Source organism: Syngnathus leptorhynchus, chromosome 11, assembly GCF_054491065.1.
Source record: "Syngnathus leptorhynchus isolate UIUO chromosome 11, UIUO_Slep, whole genome shotgun sequence".
NCBI classification, from domain to species: Eukaryota; Metazoa; Chordata; class Actinopteri; order Syngnathiformes; family Syngnathidae; genus Syngnathus; species Syngnathus leptorhynchus.
In genome coordinates, this window is record NC_141205.1 from 9,865,116 (window position 1) to 9,885,277 (window position 20,162).

The 20,162-nt window shown below is 42.7% G+C and overlaps 1 protein-coding gene across 2 annotated transcripts in view; it reads left to right on the plus strand.

The window, feature by feature from the left end:
- The window catches only part of foxj3 (forkhead box J3), a 63,600-nt gene that overhangs the window by 22,611 nt on the left and 20,827 nt on the right, over positions 1-20,162 (plus strand). For both annotated transcript variants that reach the window (XM_085925204.1, XM_085925202.1), the window contains 2 exons: positions 1,743-2,247; positions 19,173-19,247. In XM_085925204.1, coding sequence (XP_085781330.1) covers positions 1,927-2,247; positions 19,173-19,247 — 396 coding nt within the window. In that variant the 5' untranslated portion in view covers positions 1,743-1,926. The remainder of the gene's footprint in view (positions 1-1,742; positions 2,248-19,172; positions 19,248-20,162) is intronic.

Sequence of the window (20,162 nt, forward strand, 5' to 3'; positions counted from 1 at the left end):
CAAGTCTAGTCTCAAATATTTATTTTACCCATCGTGGACAAGCGTAATTTCAAGACAGTGTTGTGATAATATGTTTCCTTGATTTAAAGTTTTGAAATTGTGCCCTTTAAAACTGTTGTATTGCATTGCAAATAATCTTTTCCCATTGAAATGAATGAAAAAGCAACTAATCCGTTCCAGCCCTTGTGCTCCTTCTGGTTGTGTTACCTACCGGTGGGCAGTATAATACAGTCATCCGGACAGAAATGAAGAAGAGCTTCTAAACTAAGTCAAAAGATTTGAAAATGATATTTTGATCCAGGGTATCAGAGTGATTCAATGCTCACTGTCTTCAGGTACTTTTGAATCACCATTTGCAAATTCTCAAAAGAACTGGATAGAATTTCACATTGTGCACAGACTATTTTTGAAGGTGTTTGGTCTATTGAGAACTATCGGGACTGTGTTCATTCCCAGTCTGACACGTACAAAACTGGAAAAAGAAAAATTCCACAAAATATAAGCGTTTTTTTTTTTTTTTTTGCCATCAACCAGTTCAAGGTGTCATCCCACTCCTTTCCCCCCCCCCTACACAGATACCCGTCTTCACCTACATTTAGAACTTAAGGCTTATTTGGTCCGCCCCTCTATTTTCGGACAAGTGGGGCAGTGTGCCAGAAAGTACGATGAGAGAGGCTGTTGCAGACACATACTGGGTGGAGGACAGTTTGCAAGATGACACTGCCTGCCTTGTTTATGGCAGAAGCTTCGCAAGGCGAGTGGGCGGGCAAGCTGGGAGACAGGGCAGACGGAGGGGGAAAGGGGCTTTTACTAGCCACAAGAGAGACTCAGAATTCTTCCTGAGCCATTGCCACATTTGGCTGGCACTTGTGAAAACAATTGGCCAGCATTTACTCTCACTCTCTCTCTCTCTCTCTCTCTCTCTCTCTCTCTCTCTCTCTCTCTCTCTCTCTCTCTCTCTCTCTCTCTCTCTCTCTCTCTCTCTCTCTCTCTCTCTCTCGTTCTCCCTCGGTGCAGATGGAGTCTTAGCTATGAGTCAGCTTTGCGAGCAGTCAGTGAAGAGAAGGTGGTGGTCTCATAATCTGCTGCACAGCCAGTTAAAGCATGTGCAGACAACATGCAAGCTACTTCTGTTTTTTTTTTTTTTTTTTTGCTCACTTAAAATCGTTTTAAGATGAAAAACGCCCAAAAAGGAATATTCTGAATCAACAAAAACATCAATACATGCTTTTTCTGCTTTTCATTGAACAGCCGTTTATTTACTACAGCATCGTGCTTATCCATTTTTGGATTGCGGGTGAGCTGGATCCGATCCCAGCTGACCTTTGGCGAGAGAAGCTGGACTGGCCACGAGTCAATTGCGAGACACGCACTCGCATTCCCACCTACTGTAAGGACAATTTGGAATCCTCAGTGAACCCAACTTGGCATGTCCACAATGGAGACTCACTAAAGTCCTGTACTACTCACTTGTTATGCTTTTCCACACATATATATGGTGATGTCATCCCACCTATTGGACTCGAGTCTCGGTTCTCTTACTTTCCCCATAGCAGAACCAGCTGGTAGCAGGTGCTGTTTATCGTATCTTTTCAGACTATCCGATTCAAATTGTCTGATGTGAATTTCCGGAGCCGTTCTGTTGCTACGATCATAAGTGACATCAAGACAAAAGATTGATTCCAGTCGTCACGTCTTACAACAATGCCGTTTACTGATACAGGCATGTCTTCTTTCCACAGACTTGCTTCGGCGAAGACAGCTTGCTGATGTCCTGATCGGAGGGCCCAGACTTTAGCCATCCCCCCCCTCACCTGCTCCTCTCCCCACCAGTCAGTCGAGCTCCAACATAGGCCGCCGGTTTATCTCCAGGTTTTAGGGTTTACCCCCCCTCCCCCCTTCCCCACTGCCCAGCCTGTCGTCAACATGACGTCGGAGCTGGAAAGTAGCCTGACCTCCATGGATTGGCTCCCTCAGCTCACCATGCAGGCGGCCATCCGCAAGGGCGACGGCCAGCACGGCCACGGGCCCGGCATGGGAAAGAAGAGCACCCTCCTCGATCCCAATACCACGCTAGACCAGGAAGAGGTGCAACAACATAAGGACGGCAAGCCGCCTTACAGCTACGCCAGCCTGATTACGTTCGCCATCAACAGCTCGCCAAAGAAGAAGATGACGCTGAGCGAGATCTACCAGTGGATCTGTGATAATTTTCCCTACTACAGAGAGGCAGGAAGTGGCTGGAAGGTAAGAAAACACTACTCGAGACTTTGTCATTCTCTTTTACAAAAACAAACAAAAAAATCATCCACCAAAATGTTCTGGCAAAAGTTGCCAATGTTAGAAGAAAGTTTCTGTTTTCCGACGGAAATTGATTCGTGGGCATAGGACAACAAAGTAACGTACGAATCATCGCCAATCAACCTTGCCGCTTATGACAAAAAGTGTCAAGAGTAGCCAAATTACACAAAGTGCCTCACTTTGCCAAATGAAAATAAAGCCGCCAGACCCGTGTAAAGTACGAAATTTAAGGATAAATATTCCGAGAAGTGGCGTCTGTCCGTGCTAACGCTCACTAAATATCCCATTCACGGCTGGCATTATTTATTGCAGCTGCCTTGATAGGAGGAGGCCATTATGCAGAAGAAGAAAGCCAGTGCTGTGTCATCATCTCAAGGAGCTTGTGATATACGGAGATGAAGCCGTGCTGATTGCCTTTTAAAAGGCCCAGATGGAAATTGATATTAGAATGAGTTTTCCAATCAGTCGACGTTTATTGGAAATAGAATCTTAGGCACCGCTTTATTGCAGTCAGACAAGATGAATGAAGCCCATTTCTTGAGGCGACAAGATCTGCCGCATGTATGGACGGCTGTATGGAGGTCTCTTGCTGCTTTTGGAAGTGAGGCCTGAGATTAGAATGCATATGGTATCTTTAATACTTCGGGGGACCTTGGGCTTCGGGTCTGGAAAATCATTTTCTACCTTCATCCTTGCTTAATTAACAGTTAGTCAGACAGACAAAACACTTTTGTTGCAAATAGGACAAAATGGGTCAAGGCAGTCCAAGAAATGACTCCAATTGCGCTGACTCAATTTGACACGGCTTAAATGGCTATTGATGGTTTTACATATATAGAAAGATCTAGAATTCTAGTTTTGTTTCGACAGTGGCAGCATGACCCAATTTGTAAGTTAAAACTCATTGTTGTCTATCGTCCGTTGTCTATTATTACAGTAAAAGAAAAAAAAAATCTTGCCAGTAATATAAAGCAGTCACGAAAAACAGCTAGTAAAGCAGTAAGTGAGCGTTAATGTAACTAATGATATCCAACAAACATCAGATCAGATCATCTGACTGGCAGGATGTTACCATATGTCACTGTATACAAACGTTATTGTGTTTCTATGGGTCTGATGATATCATTTCGTGTGATCTCTTTTTTCCATGCCGCCCTCAATGCATCACATGAAATTCCTTACCTGCTGAGAACTAAATACAGGACACCCTCCTTATTTATTTGTGTGTTTTCCCGTGTGCTTGTTGAGCTGAGTCGAGCCCATACCGCACGATGGGAAAAGTGAAAATGATACCAAGTTATTGTTGGTGATATTTTTGGATCATTTTAATGCAACAAGTTTTCTCTTGAAAGGTGTGGCACAGGTCATGTGAGTTTTTTTCATTAGGATTCCTTTAAGGTTGCAAAGATATCTGCTGTAAATGCTTTTGTGAGGATAATTCAGTCGATACTGCTTTCTGTTGAGTCTTTGATACACATTAATTTATGTATTGAGTATTCAGTCGATACGTTTGTAGTACCTCTGCGTCGAGTAACTGCTAAACAGCGTCTGGCTTAAAATGAGGGCTGTAACAGTAGAAATAGGCCTCACAAGTGCAAAAAAAATGACACCGATCAATCTGGCACGTTTGGAGCAAGAACCCTCAGTTACAATTTAATACAATTCCCTCCCCACACCGAAATAGATTTCTTAAAAGATGTGTCAAATCTTCACATTGCATCATGGTGCACTATACTTTGTGTTTTACAATCCCCCCCCCCCCATCCCAACACGCATGCATGTACACACATGCTTATTTCAAAAACAACGGTAAAATTCGGACTTTTTTCTTATTTCTTTTTTTGGAGGCACCCATTTTTCGGGCGGCCAAGAGCTCGTCTGGGAATTCGTTTCTAGCTGCTACCGAATTTGAACCTGCTTTTATTTAGTTTTTATGATTGTGTGTGGGCACCGGATGGCAGCAGTTTGATGAGTCATGATAAAACACACAACTCTAATAAGTCACGCCTAAAATTAACTAGGTCAACTCAACTGATTCATGTGGAGTTGAACGGAACTTGCCGCACAAATTTGAGAGCTTGTAATTTGGCATTACCATAATGTGCTTTTCTGCAACAGTTCTTCAAGGGCCGCTTTTTAATTGACGGTATTAAACAACATCAAATTGGGATTTGTTAACCTCAATCCACTGTTTGACTCTGCCAAATACAAATAGTTCTGCAAACAGTAGCAGATGTCGTGGGGTTTGCCACGCTAGCTAGCCAAACATCAGAGCCAACATTGACCCAAAAAAAAAAAAAGAACCTAATGAATCATGTTTTACTTAGTATAAGTTTGTCACTCGTGAACAAATGATCTTCTATGATTATGATGTTTAAATGTTATTGGATTTCTTACTCCTTCAATTTGTATACTTTTGTGCTCCCTGTATGACACTAACGCACTGAGCTCAGCTTGTTTGCGTGCGTAATGATTGGAAGCACGCGTGCCCGGTGTCTGGGCGTGGTGAATGTAGGTCGGATGTAGTCATCACTGCTCTGTTCTCCTGGATACGTCAACAGCTGGAATTTGGGACCGACCGGTCACGCTTATGTTAACGCACTCATTGGAACAGCAGCTCGTTAAAGACTGCGTCTTTAAGAAATAATGAGTCAGGAGCCATGTTAAGATAGCTCTGGAAAATCTAAAAACTGTGAAGGTCACCTTTTGGGAAGACACAATCTGAGAAAGTTGTTACCTTTTTGTCAGTGCAGTCTTTTGGCACGTCGCCTCACTCTTTCCAGTTCTAGGCAGTCTTTAGAGTATATGATTCAGGTCTGTATCCCTCGCTTGTGTAGGGCGGGCATTGCTTTTTGAAGAGTGGCCAAGTAGCTTGAGGACATTTCAGATTTAAGGATTCCTAGAGACTTCTCCATAAAAACTCTCTGAAATGGAAATATTCTGTATCGATGTGTTTGGCAGTCCTAGCCCTTAAAAAACAAACAAACAAACAAACAAAAAGCTAAAAGTTGGTCCGTAAGATCTCAGGAATTGTAAATGGACTTAAGATGTTTTGGCTAAGCATCACTTACTTGTTTGGGATATATTACAGTTTACGGATATGTAAACGGTTTATGTGGCTTCTAATTAGACAAATAAAGTCAGACTCGTATACATCTTTGAATTTCCGTGACCTATGTTGACTTTTGTTACTTTGTGATGAAGGTGTCCTTTTATCGTCAACTTTTTGTTTCGTTAGCTTATTGTACTGAGCAGCATGGATTTGTAATTGTCCTCTGCTTTCATACAGCACTAATATTTACTTTGGAGTGTTTGAAACTCCAAGGACTTTGACCATTTTAATTCAAGCAAGGTCAGAATGATCAATTTTCAAAAATAATTGGGGATTTGATAGAAGAGATTGAATTTGAAAGACTTTCGATCTTGAGGCAATAAAATGTCAGGCTCCCATAGAGGAGGTGGAAAATCCTTGTTGAGTGTTTACCACCTTGCAAAGCTTCATTTTTCTTCATTCTGTATTTGCTGTGCCGGCTGCAACCTTCTCCTGAATTTTTATAAACCACATACCTAAACATATTGGCAACTCCACAACCTAAAGCTTCCTAAATTGGCCAGATTGATTTTTGTTAAGTCTTATTTGTCACTAAGAAAAAAACACCCAGACTAGTCCAGCTCAGTCACTAGCAGCGTGTACTGGCTCTTTAATTACCAGGCCAGGTAATGCGCTTTGAAAATATAAGACTGACCTTAAATCTGCCCAACAAGATGTGTGGTCAGCTCCACATCGGCTGTCAGATATTGACCTCCACTCTCAATTTATAAAGCCTTTCTCGAATGCTAGGAGGCTCGCTTGGGTAAAACTCACGTAAATCCCACAAGCCCGCTTGGTTTTCTTCCAGGTGAAAATCTGGAGCACATTTCAAGCAGTTTGACAACCTTGTTGCTATGGTTGTAATTTTGATGATTTCTCTCGGGTACTCTTGAGCTTCTTGAATGGAAAATCATCGAAAATATCTTAATTAGCCATGATTGCCCAACAAACAGCAGGTCTCGCTCTACTTTTCTTAAGTCCAACGCTCGCTCCTGATGTCGTTAACAACCGAAATACAGCTTTGGTCCCTAAATGGTCCGACGTGCAAAGATGGGACGCACGACTAACTGCCTTCTCCGGGGGCCCCGGACATTTGCACCAATCTCATTATAAAATGCAAATACACACAACCCTAAACAGATCAAAGGTTCAACTTCCATTTGGATCTGAGGCTTCATAATGGCCGCCCTGGGCAGTTGGCTACGTTTAATGGAGAGTTTTGGTCTGCAACCAGACCTTCAGGATATTACTATGGAGATAATATTCCCGCTTCTGATTTGTGACTCGCTTGACTGTGAAAAATCCCCCGTTCCTGATGCTCATTTAAATGCGATAGGGAAAGAAGGGTACAAATGTAAATACCTGACTGATCTTTCCTCCACCGACTCAGGTTTTTAGGGCCCGAAAGTGTAAAATTGCCTGATCCCTTCATCGTCTAGTTTCAAATCTGGCAACACGACTCTCTTAACCTCTGCCAAGTGTGAAATGACGATGTGAGAGGTTGCGCTTTGATCGTCATTTGCCAGTTTGGATTAAGCAAGAACTAAGTCCATTGCTTTCCTGAATGGGGATCAATAAAGTCACTTGCAGAATTTTTACATCGTTAACCTGTTTTTGAAAAATGACAGCTGATAAATGTCTCTTGGTCACGCATTTACATAATATATATATCTTTAATGAAAGCCATATAACTGATGTCATTTGGGCTATTTCTTTACATTACATTGACAATTTCAAATATTCAAATAATCCATCAAAATAATTCAAACAATAAAAAAAGTCACATGCATGATGTTGGAGCAAGCTGGAGTAACAGGGAGAATATGCAAACTTAGTAGTATTCTCGTGAGTGACCACTTTTTTTTGTCTTGTCCATAATTCCGCGGCGCAGCACGAGAGGCTGGGTGGCGTTGGACAGGAACTGATTTTGTCGGCTTGTGGGAGGGGTGGTGACTCACTCGGCAGCCGGCTTGATCCTGCCGTGCAGCAGGTTCCCATGTCAGGAAGCTTCCAGCCTTGCCGCCCGCCCACCAGGCTCACCTTGCGCCCGCCTACTGGCGCCCCACCGCTCACGCTTGGGTCTTCGGAGTGGGCGGGGAGAGCAGGCAGGCTGGCAGGCCTTGGCGCACGCACTTTTTGGCAAGGAGCCGCTGTCCCCGCACTCTGCTCGAGTGCTAACTGCAGCGCAGAACATAAAAGGCCTGAGGCTGCTACCGCTTTCTCCTGTGGGCCCACAGGCCTGCGAAGAGTTGCTGCCCTGAATTTTTTCTTCTTCTCTTTTTGTGACAGTCCTTTAACTCTACTTCAGAAGTGTTCTTTCTGTCACCATACTCAGCATACCGTTGAGGCAAAAAACAATCGACGAGGTTCGCCCTGCGAACTTCCTCCTCGGTGATGGCGCGCATGTTCAAGTCAATACCTAGCTCGTAGTCCAAGGCACACCCCCTTTGTCCTTAAAGAACCAGCGGTGTTGATTTCTACAAGCCTTCTTAGGTACAGCTTGGGGCATTTTATAAAAACACTTGATCACTTTGCATTGTTGAGGCATGCTTTTTTTTTTTATGTGGCTATTACCAAGAATTATGAGAGACGCAGATGCAGCTTGTTGGATCTCTCCCTGAGTAGTCGTCAGCCAGTTAGAGCTAGTTTCCCTCTTGTTGAATGTAGTCTAACCCGAATACTATTTCCAAGTGTTTAGCTGACTGTCACAATTGAGATGTATGACATTTATGGTTTTTTTTTTCAGGGCTTGGATTTACACTGTCCTATTTAATATCTTTAGGTATTCTATTTTTTTTTGGGACTGTCTATATCCAATTACAATTACGGCTGTGTTTATATTGATGGAATACACATGACAACACATTCAAGTTTAGAAGTAGTCGAATATTTTAGAAGTGTTAAGTGATTGGGCTGAGGACAATAATAAAGCACTTGTGCCGAATGGGCCGCATATCTTTTCTCTCGATTGTGTTGAATTCACTTCACAAATGGGGAGGAACATTTTTGGGGTAAAAAGGCACGTAACAAAATATATCGTTGGGATTCCGGTTGTCCTGCATCGACGTATATGACTGTTGTCGGATGCGCTTGTTTTTTTGATGTCTATGGTTTAAGACGAATGTTTGTTGTAACATTTTTGTTACACTATTTGACTGGTTGACCTCAAATTCAACTGGCATGGCAGAGGTCAGAGAGCATCATCATTGAACACCACACTACCTTTCGACTCACATTGGTGTCACAGATGGTGCCTTTTTACTATTGCCGCTTGGATGTGCGCTCAGATGTTTTGCCCCCCCAGCCCCCCACAGGAGGGTAGGGGAGAAGCGAGACGGGTGCGCTGATGATTGCCGCTTGCTAAAAATAGAGCCGAGCCCTCGGAATCTGCCTTTAACAGTGAATCTGCCCGTACGACTCGTCCTCACCGGTTTATTCCCGCTTCTGCTGCCAGTGGTGTCGCCATTCAAGTCGTCAAATTGTGATTTAAAACTAACCCGTGTCTTTTAATCTGTGGTGATTTTGCACTTAAAATTGCCGTCCGTTAGATGCCGTCTAATTGTCTTCCAACTTGTGATATTTAAAGCAGTTGTAAAGTCAAAAATTTTTTTTCTGCGTAAAAATGTTGCCATCATAAAGCTACTAATGTAATGTTTTTTTTTTTATAACACCAAAACGTTGCAAAACAATACATTTTACATCTCTAATTGCCATACTATAAAATTGTTGTATTTTTTTGGGGTTGTTTTTCCTCAAGCACTTTGTTTTCTGTGGAACAAATTAGAAGCACAAGAGCCAAACATGACTGATCATCATACTGTTAATTTATAATGATTGCTTTCCCAAATGTGGCATTTTTCAAGGTGTTAAAAATTCCCCTTGAAATGTTTTGATGTTTGGGCTGAACAACTTCCAATCTGTTTTTAAAATGAAGATTCCACCTTTTATCTCATCTTGAAGGTGATTAATAAGATTTGTAATTAAGGGAGTGTGTTCTCCCCAAAGAACAAGCTTATCTGGCACCACTGTAACGTACATGCAGTGAAAGATAGTACCCGTAGTTAGAGGACTAATTGGCAGAGGCAGGAGAAGGATCTTTTTTTAAAATTGAAATGAAATCCAAAGTGTACCAACCTGAGACTGTCAGTACACAATCAGTGGTGTGCAGCCTTCGGAGGGAAAACCAGGGAGCCGCCCGACATCCAGACGACGGGTCATTCACATCTGATGAAAAGAGCAGAATGGCGCCCGATGATTGGCGTTTTCATAAAATCTGCATGGCAAGCAATTACGCTGGAAATCTAAGTTTTCTCGCTCTAGCAATTATTTAACGCCTCCCCCTTGCTTTCACACTCACCCAGTTGCGGCGCTCACATTTTTTTATTCTAATGAATGGCTTTACTTGACTGCTGTTTAATGCAACTCATTGACACTTATGTCAATACTTCAAAGTATGTTTGTAAATGAAGCAACCACTTGTCCTGGATATTTGATCATCCCGTCAGCGTGTCCTCAGTGGGGTCAGTGTGTGTGTGTGTGTGTGTGTGTGTGTTGCGGTACGACAGCACAGCTGCAGCAGTCGAGCGGAACGGGTGATGGATGACATGCCAAAACGAGCCGCGCCGCCTTCCCCGACGCTCGGAATCGACGAGCGCGCTTCTTGAAGTGAGCGTCGGGCCGGGCTAATCGCGGGGTCACGCCGGCCGCGGACATGACACGTGAAGATCGGAGACGGAATTGCACATCTGTCAATGTCACGTCTTCTACGCTCGACACTGTTGAAACACTGCATGAAACGTATGTAAAAGTGTCAATGCGATCCGCTCGCTGTCTGGCTGCTTTGAAATTTGTATTCAGGTTGAATATTTTTGTCACAGCGTTATTTGCATTATTCATAGGGAGAAGTATTGAGATTAATGTAATGATTATCATTCATTTTTGATACGGCAGCGGTTAGCACGTTCAGGCTCGAGAGGATGTCGATTTCAACTGCGACCTCCTTCCGCATTCTAAAATCAAGCATGATCGTTTTATTTTCAATTTTCCATTGGTATGAATGACTGTGTGGCTGGGGAGCATTTTATAGGATCCAATGATCTCATTTGAGGGATGAGACTGGCTGATTTCAAGCAGAGGTACAAGAACTCTTTTGTCGTGGATTGGTTGGTTCATTTTTATTTTGTTGTTCTTAAATTAGAGGTTTCGACTTTGTCTCTTTAGCCACATATATAGCTGCCAGGACAGGTTGTTCTTGCTTGACGACTGTAAAAGCACCTATCGTTACTGGTTCTGTGGTCATCATTACGCTTTCCGTTTCTTGTAATCACTTGTCGTCTTTTCTGCTGACTTAATAAATCTCACTTGGTGAGTTAATCCTTTGGTTGCTAGCAAAGCTTAAGTCTAATAAGATTTGAGCTGCAGAGGTTTGTTTTGGTTGACATTCTGAGTCGTGTAAAAGACAAAAAAAAAAAATGGAAAATGGCAATTTGGTTTTCCCCCCCCACACCCTTTGTGGAGGTTATTCACCAAATGCACAACACGTGTTTTCTTTTTTCCAAAGTCCTTCAACAGCCGCAAGGCCGCAGCCTCTCCTCACCTCTTAATTGCGTCCAAATTAGTGTGGTAATGTTGCCGCGTGGAGGGATGGCGGGCGCATGGAGGTTTCTGGCCTCTTTTGACCACCGCCGTATATTATTAATGGGTCAGCAAGTCTAGCAGTTCCCTATGAAGTCAGCTAATGGACAGCGGAGTGCGCCTCGGATTTCACTCTTAGTAGAGGATCAAATGTTTGATCATTTTAGGAAGTAAAAAAAAAAAAAAAAAGTGCTACTTAAAGAGGAAGTACACTCCCACATTTTCTTCATAATTTGTTCTGTGCAACCCAACTAGTTGAAAGTCTTCAGCTTGTTTTGTTTGTGGAATATGAATTAAACAGACAAAATTCACCCATTTTTAATCCATCTCACGGGTCGGCTATTTTGACACTGAAAAAGACATCACAGTTGTCAGATTTGAAAAAAACTGGTGAGCTGTGATTGGTTGTGCCATCTGTGATGTCATTTTCAGTCGACAGCAAGTGGCAAAATGGCCGTCCCCTCAGATCGATTAAAAACAGGGGAATTTTGCGTGTTTAATTCACTCTCCACAAAACATCATATTAATCTGAATATTATTCTGAAGAAAATATATAGGTTGACTTGCCCTTTAAGTCATGCTTCAGTCATGCGGTTTGCAAGATGCTGCTGCTTTTGTGGATTTGCCGTCTGTGGTGATGGTTTTCTCAGGAAGCAGAATGTTGTCACAATGTTGTCTTCTTGTCAAAACCCAAGAATCCAATAAGATTAGTCTGCAAATTGTCACATGATTTCTTTAGCATCTTCCCCAGGCAATCTTACATCTTTATGCATAGGCCTAATGGTCAGCTAAGCGCTACAGAAAATAAAGGGTGAGTCATGAGTGGATTAAAGACAATGAAGGACAATTTCAGAAGATGCAACGAAATGACCATCCAACCGAGAAAGGAACTCACGTTGACGGAGAAAAAAGGTTTGAAATATAAATTGGTATTATTACAAGGACAGGATATGCAAATGAATATTTCCCAAATGTTTTTTGTTTTTTTTTACCATCTCATCTCATCCTACTCGCATTCTTATTGTCTTAACAAAATAGACTTTATCTTTATGTAGAGGTTCAGGTTTAGCATATTTTTCTATTCCCAGCACGGCATTTTGCAGCATTCATATCCCCCATGCCGCCGAAGCACACGCACAAGAAAAGAATGCACAGTGAAGTGGCGCACAATGACTTTCTGCACAGCTTCGCCATTTGTCCAAACTCCTAAATGGACAGTTGGCACCGCCCCCGTCACCATTAGTCGTAGCGCTCGCTTCTTCATTGTTAGTGCGCGTCGTCGTCAGCAGGCTGCCGTTGTCAGGGGCCAGCGTCGGAGGCTCTTCCTCTTCTTCTTCCTCTTCTTCAGGCTGATAATTAAGTGGCGTACTGACAAACGGCTTTCATCAGATCTCTCATGTGGAACTGAGAGCATGCGAAGGCTTTCAGGGAGGATAAACTGAGAGGGGGAACGTCACTTTGCCTCCAATCCTTCCTGGCCTTGTGCTGCCGCCGCTGCAGTGTGTACGCAGTAGAAAATTACAGAGAACCGCACAGCCGACACAAAGCCCTCTTTTGCGTATATTGTCGGTTTGTAGTTTCCTGGTTTGTCTCAGTGGTCAGCCACACAGTCTGTTTTCCTCTTTGACAATCTGGCAGTGTGTATTTTTCATTTTTTTTTTTGGTCCCGAACAAACTATGTCCAAGAAAACAAAGCACGGAAGAGCTACTGCGTTGTTGTATTGCGCCTCGTCACAACGTTACGGCATTAAAAAAAAATTAAAGAAAGGACGCTTTCATTATGAAATCTACACAAATTTCTACACTTTGCCAAAAAAAGGCCTGTCAGCGGATGTTGGCAGGTGTTGAGCCACCACTTTCTTAAATGTGTTTTCACCTTTATAGTTGATAATGAGAGCCATGAAAAGCCCGTTTCAACTAACGTGGCGTAATCAGGAGCTGTATTGGTGGTCGGGAACTTTTTTTTTTTTTTTTTCTAAAAAAACTGCTTTCTGTTGTAATCAAACTGGGTCTGATTTTCCCGCAGGGCTGTCTGAAAGGATTTTGCGGTCTTCTCGCACACCCAAATCTACCGCCTCGGCTTGTTTCAGAAAGAGAAAATGCCAAGTCATCACAGCTTGGCCGCCGCCGGTAATGCCATTGTTCTAGACCAAGCGCCGCAATTTACTTTTGCTATTATCTACAACCTTGGCCTTGCATTATCCAAAGATATAAAGGATTAAAAAAATAACAGTTTCAAACTCAATACTAAATTCAAAAACACTCCTTTGTTGTTTAGTGAAACCATTTTCAGAAATCGTCAAAGAAACGGTTGAAGCCGGAACTTTCTGGGCTTTGCATTACTTTGTGCAGATTCGTTACTGTGAGAGTTCATAAAGGCTTTTTTTTTTTTTTTTTTTTTTTTTATAAATACCCATGAGGTCTTAGTTCGCATCTCAGGTGTTTTGTATTGACAAGTTGGTTGGCCTTGTGAATGACCGCCAATCTTGAAGGAAGCACGTGAGCGGCACAATTTCCTTCTTGCCAGCGATGGCTCTACGGCAGGTCAGGGATGCTGTGAAATAATCCACTTAATGGAAGCACCGTGCTCGACGTGGCATTATGGGCTCGTGCGGCAAGACCGCTGCTTCAACAAAGCGCTTTTGAATATGAGCGAGACAGATCGGGACACTCACAAATAGTGTGGCCCTGGGGAAAGGAGTGGCAAGGCGCTGCTGTGATCAAGCCATGCCTCATGAGTGACCTGCCATTCAGCGTTGCATTAACGGAACGCCACCCCCAGCTTTTTTTTTTTTTTTTTTTTGGGAAGCCCTTGTTAAATGTAGCTTTCACGCAAGGTGCCTCGAGTGCACCTCACAAATAATGCAGGAGTCTTCTTCTTCTCTGAACCCCCAACAACCTCCTCAAATTTGTGCAGTTCTATTCCACGAGTGGCCTAACGGCAACAAAAGCAAGTATATAAAGAAAAGAAAAAAAAGAGAGGGCCGGATGTGGGTTGGATCGAGTTCAGAACATTGATATACGGGAGCGTTTGGTCTCTACCCTCCACGCTTGTGTTGAAGCGGCAACATCCTTGGCGCTGCATTCATAAACTTCTTATGTGCCCCGAGAGAGCTGCACAGGTTTTGTGTTGCCTTCGCCGATTGTCTGAGCTCCATAAGGGTGCAAAATCCTTGGATTAAATTCGGATATTATTTATTTATATAAAGCAGCATTGCTTGAAACCGGGGTTCACGATTATCGAACAAGTGTGTGCTTTTTTGGCATTATGCGCCAGCAGCCTGTCTGTCCTCTGGAGACGCAGCAGCCGCGCGTCCGTTTTTCTTTTTTTTTTTTTTTTTTGCTCTATGTGTGGCCTGTTGCTCTAAAAAAAAGCCTCCAAGCAACTTTTTGCTTACTTGCTTCTTCGAAATCAACATGGGTCATCTCTTATGAAGCCAATTTCCGTCCTGTATGCATTGTCCTCATTATCGGTGGCCCTAAGTGAGAAATGGGTTTAATTTAACCAAATGCTCGTTGTTGGGGGGGGGCTATGGTGGAATTTCCCCACGGTGTCATCTACTTTTGCAGAAGTGGCTGTTGGGCTTTAATTAATATAATACCTCAGTGCACTGTGTTAGATGACCTGGGGATCAAAGTTTTTTTTTTTGTGGTCCTCTCTTAAGCAACCTTACATAAAGTGACATTCAGATGTTGCTCAATTTTTTTGGATCATACCTGGAGAATGAATCGGAATCTCCTTTGTAATAATAGTTTTTCTTTTTTTCAAGACAATGCGGTAACGTTTCTCATTGACCTTACTAGTTACGTCGTGCTCTGTCGCCATCCACAGCCGTCATTTTTTTTTTTTTTTTTTTTCTCTCCTTTTTAAACTAAAACTCTTGCTTGCTGTGGCATCCCACATGCCTTCTTCCCACATCCCCTACAAATAGCCGGTGGATGTGCTACATTCCGTGGCCTCGGTGCAGATCCCCTAAGGCAGAGGTGTACGTTCTGTGTTGGTGGGCTTGCCACGGGGTCCATCCGAAGAGCCGAAAATTACACTTCCTTCCTGTATTATGTGTTGGCTCACGCTTTCTTTGTCTCTTTGCATTGATTTCACGCACACGCACCCAAAACAAGCTAGCCCATTACCAACAAGACTATCTTTCATTTTATCGACTCTGGTGTCTTAAAAATAATTTTGCGCCGCTCTCGCTTTGACTAACTCGAAGGCATTGAGCACACAAACACTCTGTGCGCTGGGCCTTTTGTCCTTTCAGCCAAGTGCTGAACAAAAGCTCAATTTTGGGTAACTGAAAACAGACTTTCATGAAAACTCCAGCCAGAATGAAGGCTTTCCAGAACTCTGTTGTCAGCATTTGTGGGGAACACGTTTTTTTTTTTTTTTTTTGGGTCTCCGTCCATCGTCACAGTGTACGCTATTAGTATTCACTTCATGATCACTTCAGATATAAATGACATAAGAAAAGGCACACTGTCACTCGAAAATCGTGCAAGTCTGTCCTTAAATATAAGTCAAATCAAACCAGTGAAACAAAATAGTTTGACGCTTTATTTTAATTTTATTTTTTTGATTCCGGCCCGTCAAAATATGTCTTCACGCAGAACCAGTCAATACCACACAAAAACTATTTTGGGGTTGTACTGGACCGAAAGATATCGTTGAACGTACCGTTTGGTCATAATAATGCCAAAAATCTTTTGACATTCAACCCTGACTTTGTGACGTGTGTTACTTGACATATTTGTGGTTTTGTTTCGGTGAACTTTATAGTCAAGACAAATAGTCACTTTGGGATCAGTCAACACGTATGAATCCTTGCGTTTGTTTCTGCAATTTTATTTAGCTTAAATATCATTTACATTCAAGTCACACTACCTGTCGCATCGCTATACCCTTTCTATAGTAGTGAGGATAAAATAAAAAATAAAATACTCCAAAAGACCTGTATATAGTTGGACTGACTCATCTCTTCTGCCTCAGCTTGAATGAATAAAAGGAGAAGTGCTTTGTGGTCAAGTCACTTGTGAGGGTGGCAGTTCTTTTTTTCATGTTTGGAACAAAGCTCTGTTTTGCCACGGGCTCAGTAATGACACTTCCTCACTGGACCGTTGACTCCGGAGATGCCAAACATCTTTTTTTTTTTTTTTAACTTGTATTTTTGAGGTTGTCTGACTCATCCATCTACGCACTGGTTCCAGTATTTTATATCCTTCCATCATTCAGGTTTGCTGACAGGTCAATTAGAGGTTGCGGTCCTATCTTCCAAAGTGACAGGGCTCACAAGAATGTTTTCTTTGGATTTGCGAGTAGAACTCCTCCACGCAGAAGCCTTCATTCAAGATTTTTGACAGGGAAACACACAGTTGATGTCCTCTACACCAAAACATTCATATGCTTTGTTTTTAGGTCAATTCAAAGATGGATGTTGGATACTGTTGTTGGACTGCATCATCCAAGCGTACATAACTCACTCACGTGGCAGGACTTTTTAATTTGGGACGTAAATGGATCTCAGGAATTAGTTTACTCTGCATATTTGCCTTTTATGAGCAGCTGCTGTGCTGGCGGTCATTGTAATGTTTAACCACTGTCTCTGGAACGGCTCACCTCGGCCTGTTTTTTTTTTTTTTTTTTTCCCCCCACCACTTCTCAGCTCTTTGATCAGGAAGGCAGCAAATCCAGCGGCGTTGAAGTTTGCCTCTTTCAGGAGTTTAATCCAAATACTTAAAAGAGCACCTGTAGGTCATATTAGAGCCTCAGCTGATCCTTGGAATGCTTCATGTAAACCTAATAGAGTGGAACCTCAAAGGTCAACCACAATGGAAATCATGGAATTTTGAATCTGTAAATCTTTGTAAAATTTCTAACAATAGCAGTCTGTCTTTTTTTTTGTTGCTAAAAACTATTATTGTTATTAAGCCGCTAAAACAAGAATGAAAGCTGCCTTTGTTTTGGCCGTGGCGCCCCAAAAGTTAGCAAAACTGTAATGGCGGGGAAAAACAGTTCCATTGTAGTTCTCAGCCGTTGTTTTTAACGTTATCAACAATTACATTCGAATGTAACGTATGTCCAGAGTCGGGGCATGGATTTCCCCCGTGTTCCCGTTGCGCGTCCCCCCCCCTGCTCCTCTCGAGTCGGTGGCGCTCAACCCGATGTCATAACCGCGACTTGTGCTCACTGCTTACACGTGTCTGTCCCAGCGTGTCGCTCGCCGGGCTCCCTGACCGCACGCCAGGGGGTTGCTCTTCCGTCCCCCAGCTGTGAGGAACCCGGTTCTGACGCGGCCTGTCCCTTTGGCTCACTCGGGATGTTTGACGTACCGAGCGCAGAGGTCAGTCTGACCTACTTTTCTCCCCTCGCCGGCTCTTCTTGCTGAGCTCCGGCGCTCCTCGGCAGGGGGACGTTGGGAAGGGCAGGGGGGGGTTATGCGAGGGAGGAGCTGCTTACACCTCCACTCCTGTCCTGGTTTGTTAAATCATCAGCGTTTCTCTGGATGTGTGCAAAGCTTTTATTTTTTTTTATTTATTTTTTTAGGTGTGTGGGAGGCAGCACACCTGCAGACTGAGGTCAGATATTGAAGGGGCTCTGTGGGGGTTGCAGGTAGATGCTGAGCGGCACTTGTGCAGGACCCCTGCAATGAGCACTGTCTGACTCACTTTATCTACCTCCCGCAACACTCTTTGACCTCACTTCCTCCCCTTTTTCTTTTCTTTTATCTAAACGTGAAGTAATGCATTGTTGTACAGGAGAACATGCAATGCTCAAACCAAATTTTGGATTATCGTAAATGCAGTGTTGGACGAGTCATTGAATTCACAATTATTTCTTTTTATAACATTTATGTTTTGGTGCAAAACAAGAAAATGTTTCAAATGTGTAGAAACTATTTATCCAGATTAATTTATTTGAAACACTGTAATTAATTGTAACTTCCAAAATCCTTTTGGAACAAACAACATTTATTAAAAAAAAAAAAAAAAAAAGGTGCCAAAGATAAAATTCTAGTAAGTTTTCCTTGTTTAAAGAAACATAGTACATTATAAATTAATGCATGTTTTTTTCCGATGATGCCAATGTTGGTATGGTGTGTAATAAACACAATTGAATTTCGATTTTGTATGTCCCCTTACATGGTGTCGTAGTGGACAAAACATTGGAATTGTGTCTCTTGAGCCATGTTGCGCTACTTTCGAATAAGAGCAGCCACACTTCCATCTCTTAAGTGCTCCTCACAACAGACAGTTTGAGGTACAATTTTCCTTTCCCCTCCAAGCACCGACTGCGAGGCTCATTTTATTCTATCGGGGAACATTGAAAGCATCCTCGGGTTTCCATTGGCATATCACAGCGGCATCACACAACGAGCCTGTCATTATTGTCCCTCCTGTGGTATAATTGCCTTTCGTGTCGAACCATCTCGTGCGCTCGGGGGTCTCGGCTCACTTCCCATCACTCATCTCCCACGTCCGTTAGTGAATGGAGAACTCTTTTTTTTTTTTTTTTTTTTTTTTTTTTTCTTAGCTTGGCCATCTGTCAATAATAGCACTCCCAAATAAAATGATGGTGCGTGGTGCTCCGTTTTTTTTTTTTCCTGGTGTGTTTCTGTGTGGCCCCGGTGGCTACTTGAGCCTGGCTCTCCATTCCAACGAGACAGCTGGCTGGAGCTCGCTCTTATCCGCTGTGGAGTAGCTTGTAAGCGTGTAATGAGTTAACTTTGGGATGATGATCTGCATAATTTATTTTCTGCCCCCACTGGGCCCGCTGGAGTATTAATTAATATCAAACTCCTGCTACGATCCCATTACGGGACTCTTCTTGGCTCCTGTTTTTGGCACGTGTGGAATTTCATATGCCGTCATAGATTCCACTTTTTGAGGAAGGACTCCAACCCAAACATTCGGTTTATTTTCCTTGCATATGGTCAATTTTGAAAATAATTGTCTAGAGACAATCACAAACAAATGAAAGCTGACAAATGACTCTACCACACCCATTGACCTTATGCAACGAATGAAAGCAGGTTTTATGCCAGCCTCCAATTCCCCAAAAATACAAGACACACTTTTTCTTTCTTGGAATTTGTTTTTTGTACGTCCACTCACCTTCTCCACCTGTCTCTCTTTGTTTTTGCCCCCACAGAACTCGATACGGCACAATCTGTCATTGAACAAGTGTTTCCTCAAAGTGCCTCGCTCTAAGGATGATCCGGGAAAGGTGAGATTGGAACAGCGTCCGAAAACCAAAGGCGTAATTCTTGCTTTTACGATAATATTTGTTGCTTTCATAACAATATTGCTCTTTTTCTTTTTAATTCCAAAACTCTCTTCATATGATGCACGCTTACATTCTCACTAATTTTCATATCACACAGATGTATTTCATACGCCGTCTCAAAACGAAGACTTTATCCACGCTTTGTTCTCGTAACATTCCGACTGCTTTCTTTTCGTAATTAACTTTTCATCTTCATAGCATGAAATATTTTTATTCCCACTTCTTTGTAGTTCCTGTTATTGATTTCCTTGGGGATCAATAAAGTTATCTATGTAACCTATCCTAAAATAACATGAGTTATAATGAAAGAATACACCTGGAGGAGCATGTTTGGTTTGTACCAACAGCTGGCAATAGTCAACCTCATTTTTTCCTTTTTTTTTTTTTTTTTTTTTTTTTTTTTTGGGAAGCTCATATCATGTCTGTGTTGGAAAAATGTTAACTTTGAATCCCTGCCAGAACCTTGACAGCTGAGAAATGCATGGCACGCTCTTAATCTATTAGAAGCTTGCCTCCCCCGCAGGATTGCGTTTCATATGTAAGGAGAGAGGTTTTTTTTTGTTATTGGGCGAGCTCAGACAGCAGATGTGAGGTGAGAAAAAGTCCGACTGCCGCAGACCGAGTCAAAACAGGGTTTAAGTAAGGTCGTTTGTCAAAACGCTCGCTCGCATCCCCTAAAGCATTCGGCACCAATCTCCTACGCTTCACTCATTCCCCCCCCCCGCTAATGTTAATTTGACATTTGAATCTCAGTGGGACCACCTAGTGTGGGCCCATTTACTTTGCCGTCTCTTGTGACATCAAGTCGATAATTAGCTCCCATCCAACGAGGTGCGCCTATATTTAGTCCCGTTT